The sequence below is a fragment of the Naegleria fowleri genome (genome assembly GCF_008403515.1).
Source record: "Naegleria fowleri strain ATCC 30894 chromosome Unknown tig23, whole genome shotgun sequence".
NCBI classification, from domain to species: Eukaryota; Heterolobosea; class Eutetramitea; order Acrasida; family Naegleriidae; genus Naegleria; species Naegleria fowleri.
In genome coordinates, this window is record NW_025407955.1 from 260,472 (window position 1) to 281,055 (window position 20,584).

General features: G+C 37.6%; 9 protein-coding genes across 9 annotated transcripts; 7 read left to right on the top strand and 2 right to left on the bottom strand.

Annotated features, from left to right (window-relative positions):
• Positions 1–76: 76 nt before the first annotated feature.
• FDP41_001365 (uncharacterized protein) lies at positions 77–1,507 on the top strand (the record flags this gene model as incomplete). Its single annotated transcript, XM_044704303.1, has 1 exon — positions 77–1,507. The coding sequence occupies one exon, from the start codon at positions 77–79 to the stop codon at positions 1,505–1,507; it is 1,431 nt and encodes a 476-aa protein (XP_044564410.1).
• An 877-nt stretch (positions 1,508–2,384) lies between these two features.
• On the top strand, positions 2,385–3,380 carry FDP41_001366 (uncharacterized protein; the record flags this gene model as incomplete). Its single annotated transcript, XM_044704314.1, has 1 exon — positions 2,385–3,380. One exon carries the CDS (start codon positions 2,385–2,387, stop codon positions 3,378–3,380), a length of 996 nt encoding a protein of 331 aa, XP_044564411.1.
• Positions 3,381–3,761: 381 nt separating this feature from the next.
• FDP41_001367 (uncharacterized protein) lies at positions 3,762–4,379 on the top strand (the record flags this gene model as incomplete). The annotated part of the gene is made up of 1 exon (XM_044704325.1): positions 3,762–4,379. One exon carries the CDS (start codon positions 3,762–3,764, stop codon positions 4,377–4,379), a length of 618 nt encoding a protein of 205 aa, XP_044564412.1.
• A 433-nt stretch (positions 4,380–4,812) lies between these two features.
• Positions 4,813–8,554, top strand: FDP41_001368 (uncharacterized protein; the record flags this gene model as incomplete). Its single annotated transcript, XM_044704336.1, has 2 exons — positions 4,813–5,185; positions 5,247–8,554. The coding sequence occupies 2 exons, from the start codon at positions 4,813–4,815 to the stop codon at positions 8,552–8,554; spliced, it is 3,681 nt and encodes a 1,226-aa protein (XP_044564413.1).
• A 372-nt stretch (positions 8,555–8,926) lies between these two features.
• FDP41_001369 (uncharacterized protein) lies at positions 8,927–13,768 on the top strand (the record flags this gene model as incomplete). Its single annotated transcript, XM_044704347.1, has 2 exons — positions 8,927–11,093; positions 11,154–13,768. 2 exons carry the CDS (start codon positions 8,927–8,929, stop codon positions 13,766–13,768), a joined length of 4,782 nt encoding a protein of 1,593 aa, XP_044564414.1.
• Positions 13,769–13,891: 123 nt separating this feature from the next.
• On the bottom strand, positions 13,892–15,502 carry FDP41_001370 (uncharacterized protein; the record flags this gene model as incomplete). The annotated part of the gene is made up of 1 exon (XM_044704359.1): positions 13,892–15,502. The coding sequence occupies one exon, from the start codon at positions 15,500–15,502 to the stop codon at positions 13,892–13,894; it is 1,611 nt and encodes a 536-aa protein (XP_044564415.1).
• Positions 15,503–16,192: 690 nt separating this feature from the next.
• FDP41_001371 (uncharacterized protein) lies at positions 16,193–17,449 on the top strand (the record flags this gene model as incomplete). The annotated part of the gene is made up of 1 exon (XM_044704370.1): positions 16,193–17,449. The coding sequence occupies one exon, from the start codon at positions 16,193–16,195 to the stop codon at positions 17,447–17,449; it is 1,257 nt and encodes a 418-aa protein (XP_044564416.1).
• A 175-nt stretch (positions 17,450–17,624) lies between these two features.
• Positions 17,625–17,963, bottom strand: FDP41_001372 (uncharacterized protein; the record flags this gene model as incomplete). The annotated part of the gene is made up of 1 exon (XM_044704381.1): positions 17,625–17,963. One exon carries the CDS (start codon positions 17,961–17,963, stop codon positions 17,625–17,627), a length of 339 nt encoding a protein of 112 aa, XP_044564417.1.
• Positions 17,964–18,301: 338 nt separating this feature from the next.
• Positions 18,302–20,584, top strand: FDP41_001373 (uncharacterized protein; the record flags this gene model as incomplete). The annotated part of the gene is made up of 1 exon (XM_044704392.1): positions 18,302–20,584. One exon carries the CDS (start codon positions 18,302–18,304, stop codon positions 20,582–20,584), a length of 2,283 nt encoding a protein of 760 aa, XP_044564418.1.

Consider the following 20,584-nt stretch of genomic DNA (forward strand, 5'->3'; position numbering starts at 1 on the left):
AAGCATCAACTGCCACCAATCAAGCCATCACATTCATACCAATTCCTTCTCGTTCTTGTATTCAAATTCACAGAATATGGTTTTGAAAAATCTTATTCCCTTCCTCAAATCATCATCATCATCATCAACAACAAACTCTTCCACCACTTCACCACAATTACCATCTCAACAACCCTATCCTCCATTCATTTCATCTCTTCCAATCTCTCCTCGTGATCATCAAGAACAAAATGATCATGTCGCAGCTGTTCAAGCAGTGAGTGGTGTTCCAATGAGCATCCAAACACCGAATTTCGGTTCTTCACCTCAAGGTGCATGGACTTTTGGGCAAGCAGTCATGTCGAGTGCCTCTTCTTCTTCTTCTTCGAGAAGAACCAAACGGTCTTGTTCGGTGGCCACAGCGCCTGAACATGCCCATCGAAATGTGAACAACATTCAAAATGGAAATGGTTTTAGCAACCCCAATGGAGTTCCAAGTTCCCTTCCCTCCAACATCAATGACATGGTGTTTACACCAAAAGCGAGTTATGTCGCCCGAAAAACCAATGAAGAGAGAAAAAAGGAACTCTTGCAAGATTTTGAGATGCGTAAAGTCATCGTTTACTCGAATTGTAAACGTCTGAGAGCATTATTGGATGTCTTGATTGAGAGAGCTCGTCCTCATCAAATTCAAAATGTGTCCTACGTGTTGGCTCAAATTTCAATTGTCAACTCAACAGGCTTATCACCCACAACAGAGACAGATTTGAAAATTGTCAAACAAGAATTGAATTCGATTAATTTGGAAGTTTTTCGTTTGTCTCTCTTGTTGTCAGAGAGTTGTAAACGAGAATACATTACCGAAGAGGAATTATTGAATGATCCTCAAATTGGAAATCTTGGATGTGAGTCTGTGATTTTGAAAATACTCTTAAGAGAATTGTCAGAAATGGAAAAAGAACTCGAACGCATGCATCGAAAATGCAGAGCCAATAAGAAGAAACCACAAGAAACACCTCCACCACAACCTCAAAAGAAAAGTGGATTCTTTGGAAGACGAAGAAACATGTCAGCATTAGAAAGACCAACAAGTATGGTCGTTGAAAAGTACAATCAACGTAGAAATTCTCTTGATTTCTATCGAAGTCCAACGTTGGAAGAACTTGGACAGGAAACAATGAATAAGGTGAAGGAAAGAGTTGCCGTTTGTCAATTCAGAACGGTCACGAAAGAACTTCATTTGGACAATGGCATTGAGTTGATTTTGCAAAAACGATTGGAAGAAATGAAGACGAAATTGGCCAATACAAGTCCCTTCGATATTGACATTTATAATCCATTGCCAAGTAGGAGAGAATTGTTGAGTGAGGAATATTGGAAGAAGTTCCTTGAAAATCATATGGGATTTAGTGATGTGGAATTTGCGAGACCACTGTCGAACTTTATGGATCGAATTGCACATGAAGGTGATGTTGTGACAATGACAATGACAACAACAACAAGCAAAAATTCATCATCTCGAGAGTAATAGTGTAAAAGACTTGCAACCTAAAAGGTGCATCTCAAGCGTTTGGTTCAAGAGTGCTCTTTTGAGTATAATGTTTTGCCCATAAAAACAGGTGGAATTAGGTTCAAACGCTATATAAAAGTAAACACTTTGTGGTGTTTGGAGTAAAATGTTACACTCATATACAGTATTAAATATTGACTTGTTTAACTAGTTTGGTATCTCTAATGTCAAGCGGAGGTTCTTTTAATAGTGCACTTAATAAATCACCGAACCTGACACTTCCATTCACACCTTCAAGTCGCCATACTTCATCACCACACTTGATCAACGGAGACTAGAGCCATGTAAGATCTCCACCTCCAAGATGTTGATTTCTTTTATTCAGAGATATCCCATCAACCCATGTAGTGAGTCAAGGTGAGAATCTTGCCATGCGACATACATTTTCACCTTCAAGACTTGTCCCGAGCCGCGAGCAGAGTGCATATAAGGTTGGGATCCTTTGTTTAAAAGAAAAAGTTTTTCTCTCGCTGTTGAAAGCAAACTCACACTCTTGCGTGTTGTGTTCATCTTCGACTCTCTTCATCATCATTTGTTTATTTATTGGCAATAAATCAACCTCTGAAAACAGTTGGGATTGGTAACCCATAAGTTGGTGGTTGAAAGAACAGGGGCGACCATTAATTGTGGTTGTTGTTATTGCATTATCTAACCGACGACGTCGGATTCATTTTGTAGTTCAAGATTTTCCTTTTGAATTGTTTGATTGACTAGGTTTACAATTATTGCAAAAAAGCGGTCCATCCATTCCTATTAGTAATAGATATTTCTTCCTCTTCCTATCATTCTTACAACAACAACAACACGACGACCAGTAGTTGAAGAAAAAGAAGCAATGCTCCTCATTAGCCAAAACAAAGAGGATGACTTTGATGTAAGGACCACCACCACAACCACCACATCCAGTCGATGCTATTCTTCATCGCCTCACTCTTCGGATCATTCGAGTTTCGGTAAAGTGCCTTCAAGTCATCATCATGGCAGTAGTAAGAGTATGATGAGCGATGCGAGTCCAACGAGTCCTTCTCCTCACAATTCCAACAACAACTCAACTCACAACAATAAGATTTCAGTCCTGAATAGTAAACGAGGTCTAACGAATTATTTAAATTACAACCAACACGTCGTGGAGATTCATTTGAAAGGTTGTTCTTCCGCCGATTTACAAAGTAATTTTGAAATACGAAAAGTGTTGCTCGTAGGAGCTTGCCGAAAGATGAAAGACTTGACAATGAATTTTAAGAAACCCTTCTCGAGCGAAGCCTCCGAATGCTTGCATCAACATGTCGAGTTTGCTACGAGTGAGGCTAAAAAATTGGCTCTCCATGCTCAATCCTTGTATATTGGAGGAATGAATGCCTCTCGCATGGATACCAGCTCACTCAATTCGGTTGTGGAGTGTGTGAGGCAGGCAGAGACGCTGCAAGAGATTGTTTCAGAATTGTATGTCTCTGTTTGTGAATGTATGTTTGGATCGACGAGCACGAAACGATCTTCTTCGTTTGGAAATCTCTCACCACGGAGTAGTCACGAACGATTTTGTTTTGACGTGGAGAGGGCCTCGCAAGCGCTTGGTCCCATGGATGAAGCGTTAAATCTCGAGAAGGGAATTACAATTTTACTTTTGAGAAAGATTATTTCATATCGAACGGAGCATTCCATGAATATTGTGTCACCCCCTACGACCAAATGTGAAATACAGTCTGACCGAGAGTTTTTATTGAGCTTAGGATTATTACCCAAAGAGTTTGAGCCAGTACTTTTCAAATTCGTTTCAGATCAACGAGGGTCATCTGTTGCGAACATGGAACAAATGTTCTCAAATTTATAAGGTGCACTTTGATCTGGAGTCGCCAAATGAATCGCTCCAAAGGACTTTTGAAACCCACGAGTTGACTTGACATCACGAGTTGACACTTACGTCAAATTCCTTGACATCCCTGTTGTAATAATCATTCCATTTTTTGATTTGTAAAGTATAATATAATCTCAATTTAGAGGTATTTATGCAAAAGCAATATTTGTTGAGATGCAAATATTATTTGTTCGTAATTAATATTTTGCAGCTTGCAAAGTTTGTCCTTAATGTCAAAATGGCCACTTTGCGCCATTTTTTACAACTTTTCTAGCTCAAAAAAAAAATATTCTTCAACAGTTCATATCTATTTATTTCATCACCACTTCAAATTTTGATCTCCGGTTCTTTATAAAGATGAGCCAAAAGGAATTTCATGCCCTTCAATTGCAAAACAGCCGAGAAAAACGACAAGCAGAAAGAGATAGACATGCCCTGGAACGATCCCGACTCGCCAATCGGAAAGAAGGTTTCCAAAGGCATTCTCCCAGTACAAATCCTCTTGAAGTTCTGGAAACTGCAGTTGGATACATTCCCGATTCAAAACGGCTGCATGGGGACGCAGCGGGTGAAGAGAAAGCCATGAGAGATTTAGAACTTGCAAAAAGACAATTGATCACCGAAAAGAAACGAAACAACTGCATGGAGAGAGAACAAGCACTTCAAAAACAGCGAGAATTGGAATATGAAAAAGAAAAACAAAAACAGGAGGCACGATTAGGTTCCGAAAAGAAAAATAGAGGCCTCACTGGATACGATATCATTACGAAACAACCCTTAGATCCTGAACAGAGAAAACTTCAAACATATGAAGACCAAGTACGGGCATATCGAGGGGCAGTGAGAGCAGATATTCTGTATCAGAGAGGATCCAGCACGGGATGCAATCCCATAACTGGAGAGCCTCTCCCACAGAGGGTGGTCGTGCCACCAAAACCTTCTCCAGTACCAAGCCAAACCAATAAATTCTATTGAAATAGCTGAATCAGATCTCTCCATTGTGTGGCACCTTTCCTTATTCATGCCATCCAGAAAGCTTCCAATTCCAAATTCAAATCTGGTTTTTGAATTTCAAGTCATTCTCAATTTCCGAAAATATTATTTTAAAAAAAAATATTCAACTCTGTGATCTTTGAGTTCTTTCAGCTTTGTTGCTCTAGAGTTGGTATTGAAAATTATTTTCTAACAAACTAGAATCGGAGGTTTTATTTGTAGTCTTCTCCAATTTCTTGTTTGATGCTCACGCGTAAAGTTGTGATTATTGCTCATATCCACTAATCACATCATCCTCTTCATCAACCATAATTATCATAATAACAATAATAATTGTACATAATAATAATTAATGAGTAATCCTCACAATGGCCAAACCACTCCGTCCTCTAGCGCAACAAATGGAAGCATCATGATGAATAATCAAAGCAGCAACACCGCCAATAATGGTGGTTCTTCTATCATTCCGAACACTAACAAATCAACTCCTTTGCGACCGAAGCAATTCCAAGATGTTCTTGATATCATCAGAGATCCGAATTCTGTCTTGTTTTTTGAGTATTCTAACGAGTCTCAAGCTGCTAAACGAACATTAAATTGGGCCATTTACTTTTATCAACACAAGGAATTCGTAAAAGCAAGAGATGCACTCATCAAATGTGGAGAATTGATTTCTACCATCAATTCACAGCTCACACAACTCTTACAAAAGAACAATACAACCACCATCCATAATGATGATGGTGACAGTTCCAAAAAGAACAACATGCTTGTACAACAATTACAAGGTAATTATACTTTCTATTTGATCATCATGTTCATTGCATTGGCATTTGTTCCTGATTACAGCTGGAAAGGATTTTCTATTCAAAATTATTCTTCTCGTTGAATATATTGATTTGTTGTTGAAACAGAAACCTTCATCATCATTGTCACCACAACGTCAAACCTCACAATCCAAAGTGCCACCATCGCAGCAACAATCTTCTTCATCCACCACTGGCTCTTCTACCCAAAGAGCTCTCTCCCGAATTTCTAGCGGGATTTTCTCAAAGATCACCTCGATAGCAACAGGTTCTTCTTCATCTACCTCATCATCATCTTCTGTAAATAACATCAACAATACAAACAATGGTAATTCGTCATCGGAATCTACTCTGCTACGTTTTATCAACAATGTTGGAAGTGCTTTAAAAAAACCAAAGGAAGATGTACCTATTCCAAATTTGGCTGAAACCTATGTACAGGAACAATATGTGTTCATTGAATTTATGGACAGCAAAAACAATCCGAAGAAAATTCCAGAAAATCCAAAAACAATGCCAAGTCTTAATGCTGGAGTTGTGACAACTGCTTCTTCCTTGACATCACGAGAATCAGTATCAACTTTGCAACAACGATTACAAACGGTCATGAAAGGAACCAAACCTTCACAACCACAACAATTACATGCAATTCAACTACATCAACAACCTCAGCAACCTCCATCTAATGCTGTACCTCGTTTATCCCTAGACGTATCTCCAAACGAAAATAGAAGTCCTCAATCTGCATCTAGAATGAAATCTTTTATTTACTATATAGACAGTCGAAAAGATCTCTCCCCTGAAAACATTTCTGCAGAAGATGTAAAAAATATGATCAAGATATTGAATGAAAATTTAAAAACTTTAGGATCAACATCGAACTACAAAGCTCTGGAAGTTCTTAACCGAATTCATGAAAAAATTCTGCCCTATAAAAAGCAAATTCTCAGGGAGCTGAGCAATCAATCAACAAAGGAGAAGTCAAAGAAGCTTTACATGCTTAAAAAATTTTTAAAGATTGCTTTTACTGCACAGATGGTTAATCACTTTATCTCGAAAGAAGAAAGTGTCAATACTCTGCAAGAGAATTTGCAACAATTTTTTGAGGTTGATAATTTTACACTTCATCTATTAATTATCTATGGAATTGCGGAAAGTTTTGACCATACACATTTTTGTTTATCATATCTTTCACACAACATTGAAAATTTTTCTCAATCCATTAACTCTGTAAATCAATACCAAGTAGAGAAGAGACAAATATATCGCCAAGTGGATGAGCTTGTGTTTGGTCATTTGCGCAACAGAATTATGGAGTTAAAGTGGTGCTTTGGAATTGATACGTTTGCCTACGTTACAAATGATTTTGACGGTGATGCTCTCTTAGCGTTAGATGCTTTGTTGTCATGCCTAATTGGATGGCAAAAGGTCAAAACGTTAATGGGAGACTACAGTGTAAATAACCCTCCTTCTACGTCACACATTATTGCAGATTCTTTGGCTCACTTTGTTCGAAAAGTTTATATTCTCAATAGAGAGATCATTTCCAATAACTTGAAACAATCTGGAAGACTGAAAGGTTTCTTTTTAGAAGCAACATTTAACATGAATTTGGCTACATTTGTTGTCGACGAGAGCAAGCAATTGATTGCCCGATTTGCTTCTCATCTCGATAAGCATTTAATTGAAGCAAATACTACATTTGCTGATATTATATGCTCCGAATTTTCCAAACATTTAACAGTAGAAGTTAGCGCGTTTTGTCAAGAAGCTCTCAAATATCAAAATGCTTGCATAGAGCAAGGAAAGAAAAACAAATATCTTCGAGTTTACTTTAATGAGCTCAATCTAGGAGTCATTAACAAATTATGCTCTCATTTGGCTACAAAGTACAGAGTGTTGCAGGAATTATCTGCATTTGTAGGAAATTTTGACTTTACCATGTTTTATGAAATTGTTAGTTTATGCATTACAGTTGCAACTCCAAACAGACTGAAAGACTTTTATGCCAAAGTAATGAGCATGGATACACTTGACAAGCCCATTGATAAAACAGTTCTGTACACATTTTCGTGTATTGATATGGCAAATGCAAGTTTGAAACCTATTCATACGATTTACAACTTGGATGGAATCATTAGAAATCAGAATGACAAGTACCTGAGTTTTCTCACGTTGCATTTTGAAGCAATTCGACCAACGATTTCTGAATACCTCCAAACCATGTTGAACAGATGCAAGTTTGAACTTTCAAAACAAGGAAATGTACACGATAGAATTAGACTTGCTTGTATTGCTTTCAATAACGTCAATGGTCTATTTCTGTACGCAAAAGACATTTTACAACATTTTAACAATGCCATCTATACCCAACTTTTAGAAGATTATGAGCGAAATATAGACCCAGAAGACGAAGACAATGAAGTGAATTACAATCTCCTCCACGATAAATTGATTGAAGTATATGATTTTCCAACTGTGAAATCGATCATGAATGAAATTCAAATGGTAACTACGGATATGGCCTTTTGCATTGCAGATTGGATTTATGCCATGAACGAACAACGATTTGAAGCAATATTTACCTGTTTACCTGGAAAAGAGATGGAACATTTAATGGTTTTACTGAGCTCTCTCGATCGATTTTTCATACATTTATCCGATGTGCTGTACTTGGAATTGTTACATGAAGTATTGAAACATTTATTTGTGATTTATGTCCAGAAATTATTAAGGAACAAGCTGTTGGGATGTAAACAACAATCTCACCTCAATGCCTCCGAACTGCTCTCCCCAATCTCATCTGTTCCACCCTCCATGGATATTTTGTCCACTTCTCCCGGGACTTCCATCTTCCAATATAACTCGCCTCATATTGGCATTCAAATTTGCCTCAATGGATTTAGAGACTTGTTTTATGCGAATGGTGAAGGACTGCCACTTGATTTTATCGAACAACAAGCAAAAGAGTTGGACATTTTGTTACTCATCTACACAGACGACACTGAATCATTGATTAATCTGTATGAAACATTAATAGGAGAAAATGATGACAAGACCCTCATTGACTTGTATGATCGTTTTTCAAATCATTTACCTTCGAATGGAAGTGTTCACGATGACATTGACAACATTTCCATCGCCAGTGGCCACTCTGGATTGAGCAGCAATAGCTCCACGGATTCTGTGGTCATGCTGTCACTACAAAAAACCATCAACAACAAGAACAAGAATGATTTTCTGTCTCCTGAACTGATCCTTCTTCTCCTCAACAAACGAAAGAAGGACCGACGAGCTCGACAATATGCGCGACAGAGACTGAAGAAAGATCTTCAACAACAACAACAATAACAGTAGATACTTTTCCTTATTGAATAATGGTGACATTTGACATAGTTGTGTAAGAATACTTGACCTCCTGACTACATTGGAAATAAACAACAACACACATGCAAAAGGACCGTGTCACCATTACGAAATCATGCAAATTCCTTCTTGGTGAGAAGTGAATATCATGTGTTAAGATTCAAAACAATGAAAATGGTGTTTCGAAAATGTTAATATACTTGTTGTTGTTGTTTTGAGAGGTCATCAATTGGCATCATGTTGAGTGATTTTTTGGCGGCGCTTTTTTTCATAGCCTTAGCAAAAAAATTGTTGAAATTGCAACTTGGCGTTTCTGATCATCATCAAAGAAGATCATCATCATACTTATTCAAAACCATGGAAAAGGCTCAAATGAATGATCACCCAGTGAGGAGCCAGAATAATGAACAAGTTGGTTACTACCAAGAGGAGGTTTCTAGGACGAGTGAGGCTTTTCATACAACAACAAGTCAGGGCGACGAAGAAAGTGATCTTCAGAATCCCCGAGAGACCATCATCACCCACTCGCAAGCAATGCCACCAGTACACGAGAATGAATGGATGCCAAAACACTCGGAGCGAGAGGAAATTCATCGGAGTCATGCTGCAGCAGGGGACAGCCCTCAAGAATCATCCTTGTCCATGTTCAATACCTTCTTTCAAGCGAAGAGCAATTATTTAGATTCGATTATTGAGGATTGGAAGAATCTGCTTGCAACAACAACACCATCAGCACCTCCTGTTTCTAATTTGGAACAGACCAATCCCGAGTTGTCTTCTCGCGAGGCTATGATCTCAGAGTCCGGAGTGACACCCACGAAACAAGACACCAAGAATTTGGAGGAAGAGAAGAGGTCTCCATCCAAGTCAAGCAGTAAGGAACACAAACAAACAATGACACCACTGTATTATAGCCCTGATAATAAGGAGGTCTATCGGCCCAAGCTTGATGACAAGATTGTTGGCACTTCCGACGACGATTTATATTCAGCGACACTACCACAAGAAGAAAATGAAGCCAATAATGAGCTCACTTCAACAACAAATACAGAGGCTCTTGATGAAAGTGAAAAGGAGGAAGATGAAGAATATTATGAAGAGGATTTTGATCAAAATGAAACGGTCATTGTGACACCATCTTCGACAACCTACAATATGCATGACAGTGACGCAACAATGGAGCAAGCCAACTCCATAATTAAGGAAAGCTATACACCCTACTATGGGGGGTCGATTTTATCATCTACTCCCGACGGATCATCTTCGGATCGAAATGTCTCAAGCACACTCAGTGCAAGTAGTACTGCAAGAATATTAGATTTTGAAAAGTTGAACAGAAGCGAAATTTCCTTGTCATCGCCTCTTTTTTCAAGCACCAACACGCCACTGCATGAACGAACATCTCCATCTGAACAAGTAGGGCAGCAAGAGTCGACGAATGCTATCACGTTAAACACATTTATATCTCCCCAATCGCTTCCTTTAAAAGTACTCGCTCAAATGAATAAGGAGTCAGAAAAAACACCCGATCTACCATTTGTATCAAAACACAATAACCATATTGAAGAACATGAAACCAGTATGGACTTTTCACAGCAAAATAATGAAGACAGAGCATATATAGGTGACTTTGAAAGTCCCCCTCAATCATCCACATACAGCAAATCTTCAAATGCTTCTCCAACGTTGGTGAGTGAAGAGGAAGTTCGCAACTCATTACGCGCGGAAGGAGAGCGGCTGGAATTTAAACCTCAGCCCAAATTTCTTCATGGTGACGATAAAGAGAGTTCTTCACTTCAAGTCGAATCTAAAACCAGCAAAAGAGATAGAGAATTAATAGAAACCTATTCACGGATGAATTCATTGGTGGAACAAAATGAGGAGCTCGTTCAACAATTATCATCTGTTCTAAAACGAAATGACGAGTTAAGAAAAGCTCTTTTACTATCTGAAACAAAGCGGAACAGGCTGTCAGAGATCAACAAAGATCTCACTCAACAAATGTCACTCATTAAGGTCGAAGAAGAACTTAGTTCGAAAAACACAGCTTCAAAATCGGAATTTGAAACTATAACCACACTCAAGCAAACTCTGGATGAAAAAGAAAAAATAATTAGTGAGCTACAAGATGAAATTCTAATGGCTAAAAAAGAGAATAGTCAGCTCCAGCAGCTTCTCGACCCTTCTGTGTATGAGTCTAAGAATCAAGCCCAAATCGAGCAACTGAAGAGCGAAATCAGAAGCCTTCAGGATACTATTGAAGGTCTAAATGTAAAATTCAAAGACACCAGAAGAAAAGATGATGAAAACAACAAAAGAAGAGAAATTGAAGTTCGAAAAGAGTACATAGTTAAATTGTCGCAACTTGAAAAGGAGCGGCATGATATGGAAGAAGAAAATGCGCTCCTCAAGTTAAAAATTAAGGAACTAGAGGAACAGGTTTTGCACGCAGGAAATAAGGACCAGGAACACTTAGCAATAACTCTTGAAAAAGAAGAGGAATATATTCGAAAAATAACGTCCTGTAAGTATAATTGTTGGAATTCATCATCATTTTCTCTTATATAGAAATGAATGAAAACAGTGAATCAAGAACACCTTCTACAGATACAAGAATTACAGCGATCATTTCGAAGTACTGAAATATCTCTGAGGAAATTAATTGACGAAAAAGACTTCACTATTCAACAGTTGCGAGAGTCCCACGAAAATGACTCGAATATACCTTCGTCTTCACAAAATAATTTTGAGTCAATTCTTGCTTCGCATCACCAACAACTGGATAAACTTTCCCAAGAAGTAGATGCAAAGAATGATACAATCCAGAAACAAAATACTCAATTAGAAAACGCTACAATGGAGCTCGAATTGCTTAAACAACGTTGTTCAACTCTCTCTGGCTTAGTTGTAAAGTATGAAAGAAAAATTCATGACTTGGAAATCAGTACTATGTTTTTCGAAGGAGAAACTAAAAGACTTCAACTTGCAAACTCTCATCTTGAACAAGACATTTCTACTGCTGCACATGAACATGAGAATTTACAGAAAATCTATGAAGAACATTTCAACAGCATTCAAGCTACTAGTAGAGATCATGAACAGACAATTTCGAAACTTCAAGAAGAAAAATCACAGGCTATCAAAAAGTTATCAGTTCTTGAAGAAGAGCTGAATGTTTTAAGGTCCAATTATGCTAATTTAAAGTCTCTTTTTGAAAAGAGAGAACAATCATTTTCTGTACAAAGGGAAAATTACGATTCTCAAATTTCAAGTATGAAACAACATCATGAGAAAGCTTTGAAAGAATTACGAGAAAAGTACTCACAACTTCTTGAATCTAAGAATGAGCGGATGTCAAGTCTTGAACAGTCCAACATTAGAATTGAAAAACAAGACCAGTTGATGAAAAAAGTGCTAAAGGACAAGCTTCTCGATTCTCTTCATTTACAAGAGGATTTCAAATCCATCAGAAAACAGTTTGACAGCGTGCACGGTAGTGTAACATCTCTTGCTAACGAGATTGAAAATGTATCTCTGGAATCTGAATCTGTAAAGCAACTACTCCAGCAAGAAATTGAACATTTGCAAGAGCGAAACATGGCATGTGTCCAAGTCAACGAGCGGTTGCTTGATCTTGTCAAGAGAAAGGAAGCTGATATTGAAGAATATCAACTCAAAGAAACAACGTTGAAGGAAGAATTAAAACGACTCAAAGCCATAACGGACAACCAAATACAAACGCTTAACAAACAAAACGAAACCATTAGAAACGAGCTATTGCATACTTCTCAAGAGTTAAGAAAAGAAAAATCTCAACTTGCTTACGTTGAAAAAGTAGAAGAAGCCATGAGGTCAAATGTGGCATCTTTGTCTGAATCTAATGATAAATTGATGGACCAAGTACAACAGCTTAAAACGGAAAATGAAAAGTTGCTTGCCAAACTGAACCATTTGAAATCACAACATGCAGATGACGTTAAAAAACTTGAAGATCGTGTGGAACGATCAAGACTAGAATTGGAAGAATCAAGAAAGTTGCTCAAGGACTCCAATTCCAAAGAAAAAAATTTACAAAATGAATTGAAAGATTGTAAGGACGAATTACAACGAATGAAAATGCAAAATGCAGCTCTGGAAAAGGAACGAAACTCACAACGACAAGAGCACAAACGAATGGAAGAATTATGGAGCTCTAAACTTTCACAAGTGAGTGCTCATTTATTGTCCATTGAGGAAATTACAAAGAGACAAGAAGAAAAGATTGAGTCTGAACAACAAGAATTTATGAAGCGTCTCCAAGAAAAAGACAACAAGATTCATCAATTAGAGAAAGAGATTCAATTGCTTAAAAAGAAATCAGCAACAGCATCATCCATGGAAACGACCTTAACGGAAGAGCTGCGATTGCACAATAATCGTCTCGAAATGAAAATTAGCTCACTTGAGAAGGATATTGCAAGTTTTGTGAATGACGCCACAGAGAGTGCAAAACAAATGCGATTACTGAAGGAGGAAAAAGCTTCACTTAATGCAGTCCTTTCTCAGGTCAAAATTCAGCTTGCTACATGTCAGAGCGATAAAGAGGCCATTCGGTTAGCTCTCACCAAGCGAATTGATGAATATGAAAAAACGATCAAGGAGCTACATGATCAATTAGTAATTAACATTGAATATTTGCATTCGAGCAAGATGACACTTCAAGAGCTTGAAAATCAAAATTCTCTGGTGACAGCGTTAAAGAAGCAGCTGGAAGAAAAAACAATAGAAAATGCCAAGCTCGAACGTCACAACGTATTTATTGAGACCAAGTATGAGGAACAAGTGAAATCTCTCGAAAAGAAATTTATTGAAATTACGAATGAGCTTGTTGAATTGAAAAAACATCACGAAAAAGTTACACGAGATACGAACAACAACAGCAAGCTGGCAAAAAGCGAAATTTCTTCTTTTGTTTCCAAAGAATTTATTCACAAATTGCCTCTAGGAGATGATACACAGTCTTTGAAACAAGCTCTCTATCAAGCACAAATCAAACTGAAGCAAGCAGAAGCACTTGGTCACGATTTAGAAGTGAGCCAAAACGAAAACCAACATTTGGCCAAAATGTACGCCAAAGAAAAGAATAAGGTTTTGCTTCTTGAAAAAGAAATAGACAAACTGAAGAACAATAATGTCACTGAACAAAAACAGCAAGTGTAACATATTTAAACTATTCAAGTTTCGAATAATGTTTACTTGAAAACCTCAATAAAAATTACAATTTCCTTGATTAAATAAGTTACAAAATCTAGCGAGTCTGAATGTCATCCACCTGTACAATCACTACTTCCTCGACCATGCACTATGAAAATTAATACACTCGTCATACATCATTTTCTTAATTTGATGCACTTCCCAAGACTCATCGAATCTATATTCGAAATCTCGGGTCACAAATCCGCCATCTGAAGAAATTCCCTCTTCCTCATCATCCATATGATTTGCCATACTCTCTAAATATGGGTGTTTAAGAGCTTCCTTAACGGTAATTCTCTTATCAGGAGAAAACGAGAGCATCTTTTCCAAAAGGTCCAACGCTTCAGGATTTGCTTCTGGGAACAGTTTGCTGAAATCTTTCTTCTTTCTGAATGGCTGATTGCTCATATAAACTTGAGCTTTGAAGCATCCATAAATATCCTCAGGTGCTGGAGTTCCTAAAATGTCCAAAATCTTGTCGATTTGATTGAGATGGCTCTCTCCAGGGAAAAGAACGTGTTGTTTTGGCGTTGAGAGCAGCTCTGCGAAAACACATCCCAAACTCCACACATCGATTGGTTTTCCTGCTTTGTGATATTTCAGTAATAGTTCTGGAGATCGATACCACCTGGTAGCAACATTGTCTGTAGACATCTTTTCATTCATCATTGCTCGTGACAATCCAAAATCACAAAACTTGACTTCATAATCATTATTGACCAAGATATTACTGCTCTTAATGTCACGGTGGACAATATCACAAGAATGTAAAACATCTAGGGCTTTCAACATTTGATATAAAAAGTATTGAATGTTTTGCTCGCTGAATTTTTGCCCTGATTTGAGTAATTCCTGTAAATTACAATCCATATATTCGGTCACGATATAAATGTCTTCGAATTCATCGAATGATTCAGGAGGAACTAAATCTAGTATTTCAACAATGTTTGGATGTCCTTTGCAATGAATTAAAATTTTGATTTCTCTCATAATTCTCTTTTGAAAGAATTTCTCCTTCTTGAAAACGGCTTCAATCTTTTTAATAGCTACTTTTCGATTCATGAGTCTGTCGTTTGCACTAATGACTATTCCGTACGCTCCTTTTCCGACACATTCTATTGGTTCATAACGAAGTGGAAGTAAAAATTGCACTCCTTCGATATAGTGCTCTTGTTGAGGTGAATCTTTTGCGTATGGATTTTCGTTCATTTCATCATAACTACTATTGAGTCCAGTCTCAGAAAATTGATTCTCCAAATCATTAGCTTCATGGTCGTCGCCGTCGTCAACATATTCATCCTCTTCGTCGTCTCTCATTATGGAATTTTCATGAGGATGATATTCCTCATTGCCATAACATGGAATAGAGTCACTCGTCGATGAGGATGGATTGAAAGTTGGTTTGGTATGGTCTGGCTGTTGTTCAAAACCATTATTACTTGGAGCTCCAATCATATTGCTATTTTGGTAAGTATTTGCTACGGTCGGATAGTACTCGTCTTCATCAACATCCTCTGCTGCCTCTTCATAATCATAATAGGCTTCTTGTTTTTCTTGAATTACCCTCTTGTCTTGATTATAGGCCAAATAGTAGGCTTGTCGTTGTTGTTCAAGAATCAGATTGCTGTTGTTGTTACTTGTAGAGGCCGACGATGGAGCATGTTCTCTAGGCTTGGGAGATGTATGTAAATGAACCATGATGGTATGTGGTGTGGCTGCTGTGGTGGTGGTGGTTGGGGTTTTTCTTGTTGTTGTTTGATTGGTAATGAAAGTTTAAAAAGTTTTTAGGCAGTCTGATGATGATGATGATTTGAATGACAGGAAAGAAGGAAAATATTTTACAAATATAAGAGTTGATGATATAAAGAACGGAATGATTGTTGTTTTTCTCAAGTGAAAGAGAAAGGAAATATGATTATTTACAATCTTGTTGATGATGATAGAGAGAGATTTGAATCTCGGAGAAGGATCAACACCCAAGTGATGCAAACAATCAACAAGGATGATACTGTTATTGCGAATGTGCGGGTGGGAATAACGATATGAAAACAAGTTCTTAAGCTTCAATGGAATTGGACAGCAACAGCCTCTCTGTTTGGTTCACGTCTATTTTTATTAAAAGAGAAATTCTTGTTTGGATGAACCATTAATTATTAATTGGATGGAATCCTTAGTACATTGTAATACATGATTCATCAGGGTGGTATTAATTCTCTGAATGAATCAAAAAGGTTCACGTTACAGTCAAATCGAAACGGTTTCGAGGATCTTCTGAATGAGAGCGTAAAACTCTTCCGTGTTAATATTAGGCGAGCCAAACCCAAATCCGAATGGAAATTCCTTGCACTCTCACCAGTGTGCAACACACACACTTTAAGAGAGGAAAAAATGTTCAAGCGAGGCTTACGATACGCTGCTTTATTCTCATTATCGGCAACGGCTTCTTTCTTGTATAGTTCGGTGAAAGATGCCGACTCACCCATGTATCCACATGTGTTTATGCCTATTTTACAACGATTGGATGCAGAGGATGCTCATAATTTGTCGAAATTGATGTTGAAATGGGGACTCGGACCTGTTGATAAAACCTTGTTGAAGAAGAACGTGAATAGCTTAACACCACCTCCGATGGTTAATTTAAATACACAAGTATTGGGTCAATATTTTGAAAATCCAATTGGTTTAGCAGCAGGATTTGACAAGGATTCGGAATGTATGGAAGCCATTGAAAATTTAGGATTTGGATTTATGGAAGTTGGAAGTGTTTGTCCAAAACCTCAAGAAGGAAATCCAAAGCCCAGAATTTTCAGAGTCAAGTCTAAAGTGTCCGATGTGGATGAGCAAGTTTTTGATACGATCATTAATCGATGTGGATTTAATAGTAAAGGAATTGAAGTCACCGAAGAGCATTTGAAAGCGTACAGAGAAAAACGAAAGAATACAAATTCTTCGTTTCATGTGGGTGTGAATTTGGGAAAAAACAAAACATCACCACCAGAGAGCATTGAAGATTATTTGACAGGAGTTAAGAGATTGGCCAAATATGCTGATTTTATGGTCATTAATGTGAGCTCTCCCAACACTCAGCATTTAAGATCGCTACAAGAGAAGGATTCTCTTGACGGATTATTGGAACAAGTTTCGGTTGAGCTCAGAAAAGAATCATCACGCCGAATTCCACTTCTTGTGAAAATTGCACCTGACTTGACATTGGACCAACAACGAGATATTGCCAATCTTGTTTTGAAACACAAAATTGATGGAATTATTGTTTCAAACACGACCGTGGAGAGGCCATTTGTGTCACAGTCCCAATTAGATTCCATTCCAAATTCAAATATGGGAGGCTTGAGTGGACGGCCTCTCTTTCCCAAATCTACAAAGGTCCTGCGAAACATGTATAAACTCACAGATGGAAAGGTCACACTGATTGGAGTTGGTGGCGTTTGGGATGGTTATGATGCTCTGCAAAAGATCGAAGCTGGAGCTTCATTGGTTCAAGTGTATACTGCTTTCACAGCTCAAGGTCCGCAAGTAGTTGGACGGATTAAGAGAGAGCTATCACAACTCCTTAAAGAAAGAGGTTATAAGGGTGTTTCTGATGCTGTTGGAGCAAAGGCTAAATTTGCCAAGTTGGAAGAGTAGTAGTTAAGGTTCGTGTCCGCGAATGTATGTTACCCACTTGAATTCCCTATTTTGAATGGAATTATCTTTCCACTAATAATATATATATATATTAAATTATTAATATGATAATTATGATCATTTTGAAATGTTCTAAATGATCATCATTCTTCTGGTTTGAACTTTGCAACCCAATTTAATTTTTTATTTTCTTGGTGGGTTGATTTTTGTCATTTTCATCCTCTTCATCCTCACCATCATCATTCATATCATCATTATCGTAATTTTCATCCTCCTCCTCACCATTCGTATTCTCTTCTTTTCTGTTTTGCTTTCCAATGACCGATTGTTGTTGTTGTTTCTTGCCCATTTCCGTCAGTAATTGAATGTCCGATTCTCGTATCGTATGCAATGCTTGTGTCAAAAACATTAAATTATCTTTCCGAGAGGACGTTGCTGTCGTAGAGAGATTTTGTGTGGAATGAATGGTTTGACCTTGATTGGAAGAAATCGATGATGACACTTGAATTTGCATTTTTTTCTTTTGAAATATAAGAAACTTTTGAAGGATCCTTAAGGATTTGAATTTGATCAAAATCACTTTTCACGTAAGGTGGAGGAATCCTTCATTTTGGTGTTTGATGGAACAAGAAGGTTATATCGATTAGATTCTTTTGTTGCTTTTCTTCTTGCTCCAGGAGAGACAAAGAACCTTTCATCACAATCTATTATTGACAGGAGTGAGTTGTTGTCTCCCTCCATTTCTTTGGAAAAGGCTTTTACAGCAATCAGACCACCAGCTTTGAAAAACAAAAACGTCCATTTCTCGATCGAGAACCACCTCAACAAGACTTGGTATTCTTCCATCCAATAATGACGACACGAACGACAGCTTCCTCCTCCTCATCATCGTCGGCACGTATTCAAAACATGATCCGACATAAGGAGCGCTTGTTTTCTGATGCTTCCAATGATGATCAAAGCAACAGTAACAACAATGATGATGATGTCGATGATCAGTATTATGGAAATTTGAATCACTCTTCGACGAATATAAGCATTTTGGAGAGCTCGAATCATTATAATTCTAATACCAACAATAATCGTAGTAGTAATATTTTAAATAATAGTGGTAACAGGACCTTACAGAAACGACCCACGACTCTTAGAAGACCACAAACAGCTAAAGGTCGATCTCGCAATGCTTCCGACATACAGAATTCTACAACAAGGCTTCAAGGAAAGCAAAGGAGAGGGTTTGGAGATTTGTATGAAGATGATGAAGAGGAATTTGATACAACAGGAGGTGCTGCACATTCAGGAGATGTCTCTCAGCTCGAGTTGGCTTCTCTTAATAATTCCGATGAAGAATTGCCTTCATCCTACAATGAAACAATTTCAAGGAGGAATCCTATGACTGACAAAATAACAAGCGGAGGAGTGGCACAACGATCCAACAATCCTACTAACAACAACAAACAAAATCAGGAAAATCTCTCTTCGAGCCAAAAGAGCAATAAGGAAGCAGACACTTTAAAAAAGACTTCACCGTCTGTGACTTCGTCAATTTCGTCCTCTCTTAATAGTGCTCAATTTTTAAGTATGAAATCTGGTCATGAAAACACAAACTCCTCCACTTTGAATCCTCCTTTCTTTAAGAAAAATGTGGGAAGTGGCATGATTGCTTCGGCTCCCTCTTCTCCCGCGAAACGATCTCATCCCAACTCGTATTTAAGGACAAAAATTCTGAATGCACCAAAATCCCCAAACACTTCGATCAACAACAATTCACAAATTGTCAATTCCAATCAAAATACCTTTCAAATGATTAGCTCTCTATTTGAAAAGAAAATTCAGAGATTGGAGACTGAAAAGAAAAATTTACAACAACAAATAGCTATGGAACAAGAGAATACAAACAAGGTGATTGTTGAACTTGTACATAAGAAAGCACACGAATTGAAGTTAGACGAGCAACAGGGGCAAAATTTGATGGATTTAGTTTCTGGAAAAACAACCATTGCAAGACTGAAGAAGGAAATTTCAAATCGAGATGAAAAAATTGAAATGATTGAGAAAGAGAGAGAGGATTTGAATAATAGAATTGAAGAAATTTCTCAACAGTACGAGCAAGCTTTGAATCAAATTAAAAAACTGACCTTTGAAAAGGAACAAAGTCAAAATTCCGAGTTTGAAAAGGTAGACAACATTAACAAACTCGAGGAGCTGAACTTGCAAATTCAACAGGATAACAATGAACTCGAAAATGAGCTGAATACTCTCAAAACAACGATCGAAGAGTTACAGAAGGAAAGAGATGCCTTCAGAGAAAAATGTGAGACGACAGAATCTCAACTCAAACAAATGTTAGCATTTCAGAGACAAAACCAATCGTTGGTGGCAGAAAATCAACGTTTAGCAGCACACGCCCAGCACTGTGAATCCCAGTTTAAAATTAAGTTACAAGAATATGAAGAGATTAGCAAAGTTCAAGACGAATTATTGCGAGCCATTGCCGAAGAGAAGAAAAAAGTTGCTGAATTAACCAAAAGTTCTTCCGGCGATTTACAATCTAAAGAAAAACTAGCAAAAGAGAATGAGCGACTAGAGTTACTTGTGGATAAGTTGTCGTCTGATTTTAAGCAAAAGCAACTCGAAAATATTGAGCAACGCAATCTATTACTATCCCAATTTGAAAATAAGGAAACACAGCTTGTCGAAGAAAATCAAAAGCTCAAAAGAGATCTCGAAGAATTGAATGCACGATTGTCACAAGAGCAAAAAGTGAACCAAAACACACAACACAGCCAACAACAACGTATTTCACAACTCACGGAACAATTAAAGGAACAAACAGAGAGTTTGAAGAACATTATCAACGAAAACAACAATGAAGCAGCTCTCACCAAACAAAAACACTCCCAACAAGTAGCAAAACTTAAGAAAGAGTTGCACTCCAGCTTTGAAATGATCAAACTGCTTCGAGAGGCCAACAAAAAGATGGAAGAAAATTTCACGAATCAACAAAAGATCATCACCTCCATGGAACTCCAACTAGAAACAGCTCAAGCTCAAAACAAAGACTTGAAAGAACAACTTGAAATTCTCAAGGTCAAGCTTCCCAAATTGTTGAAAGCAAGTCTCTCCTCCAAGTAA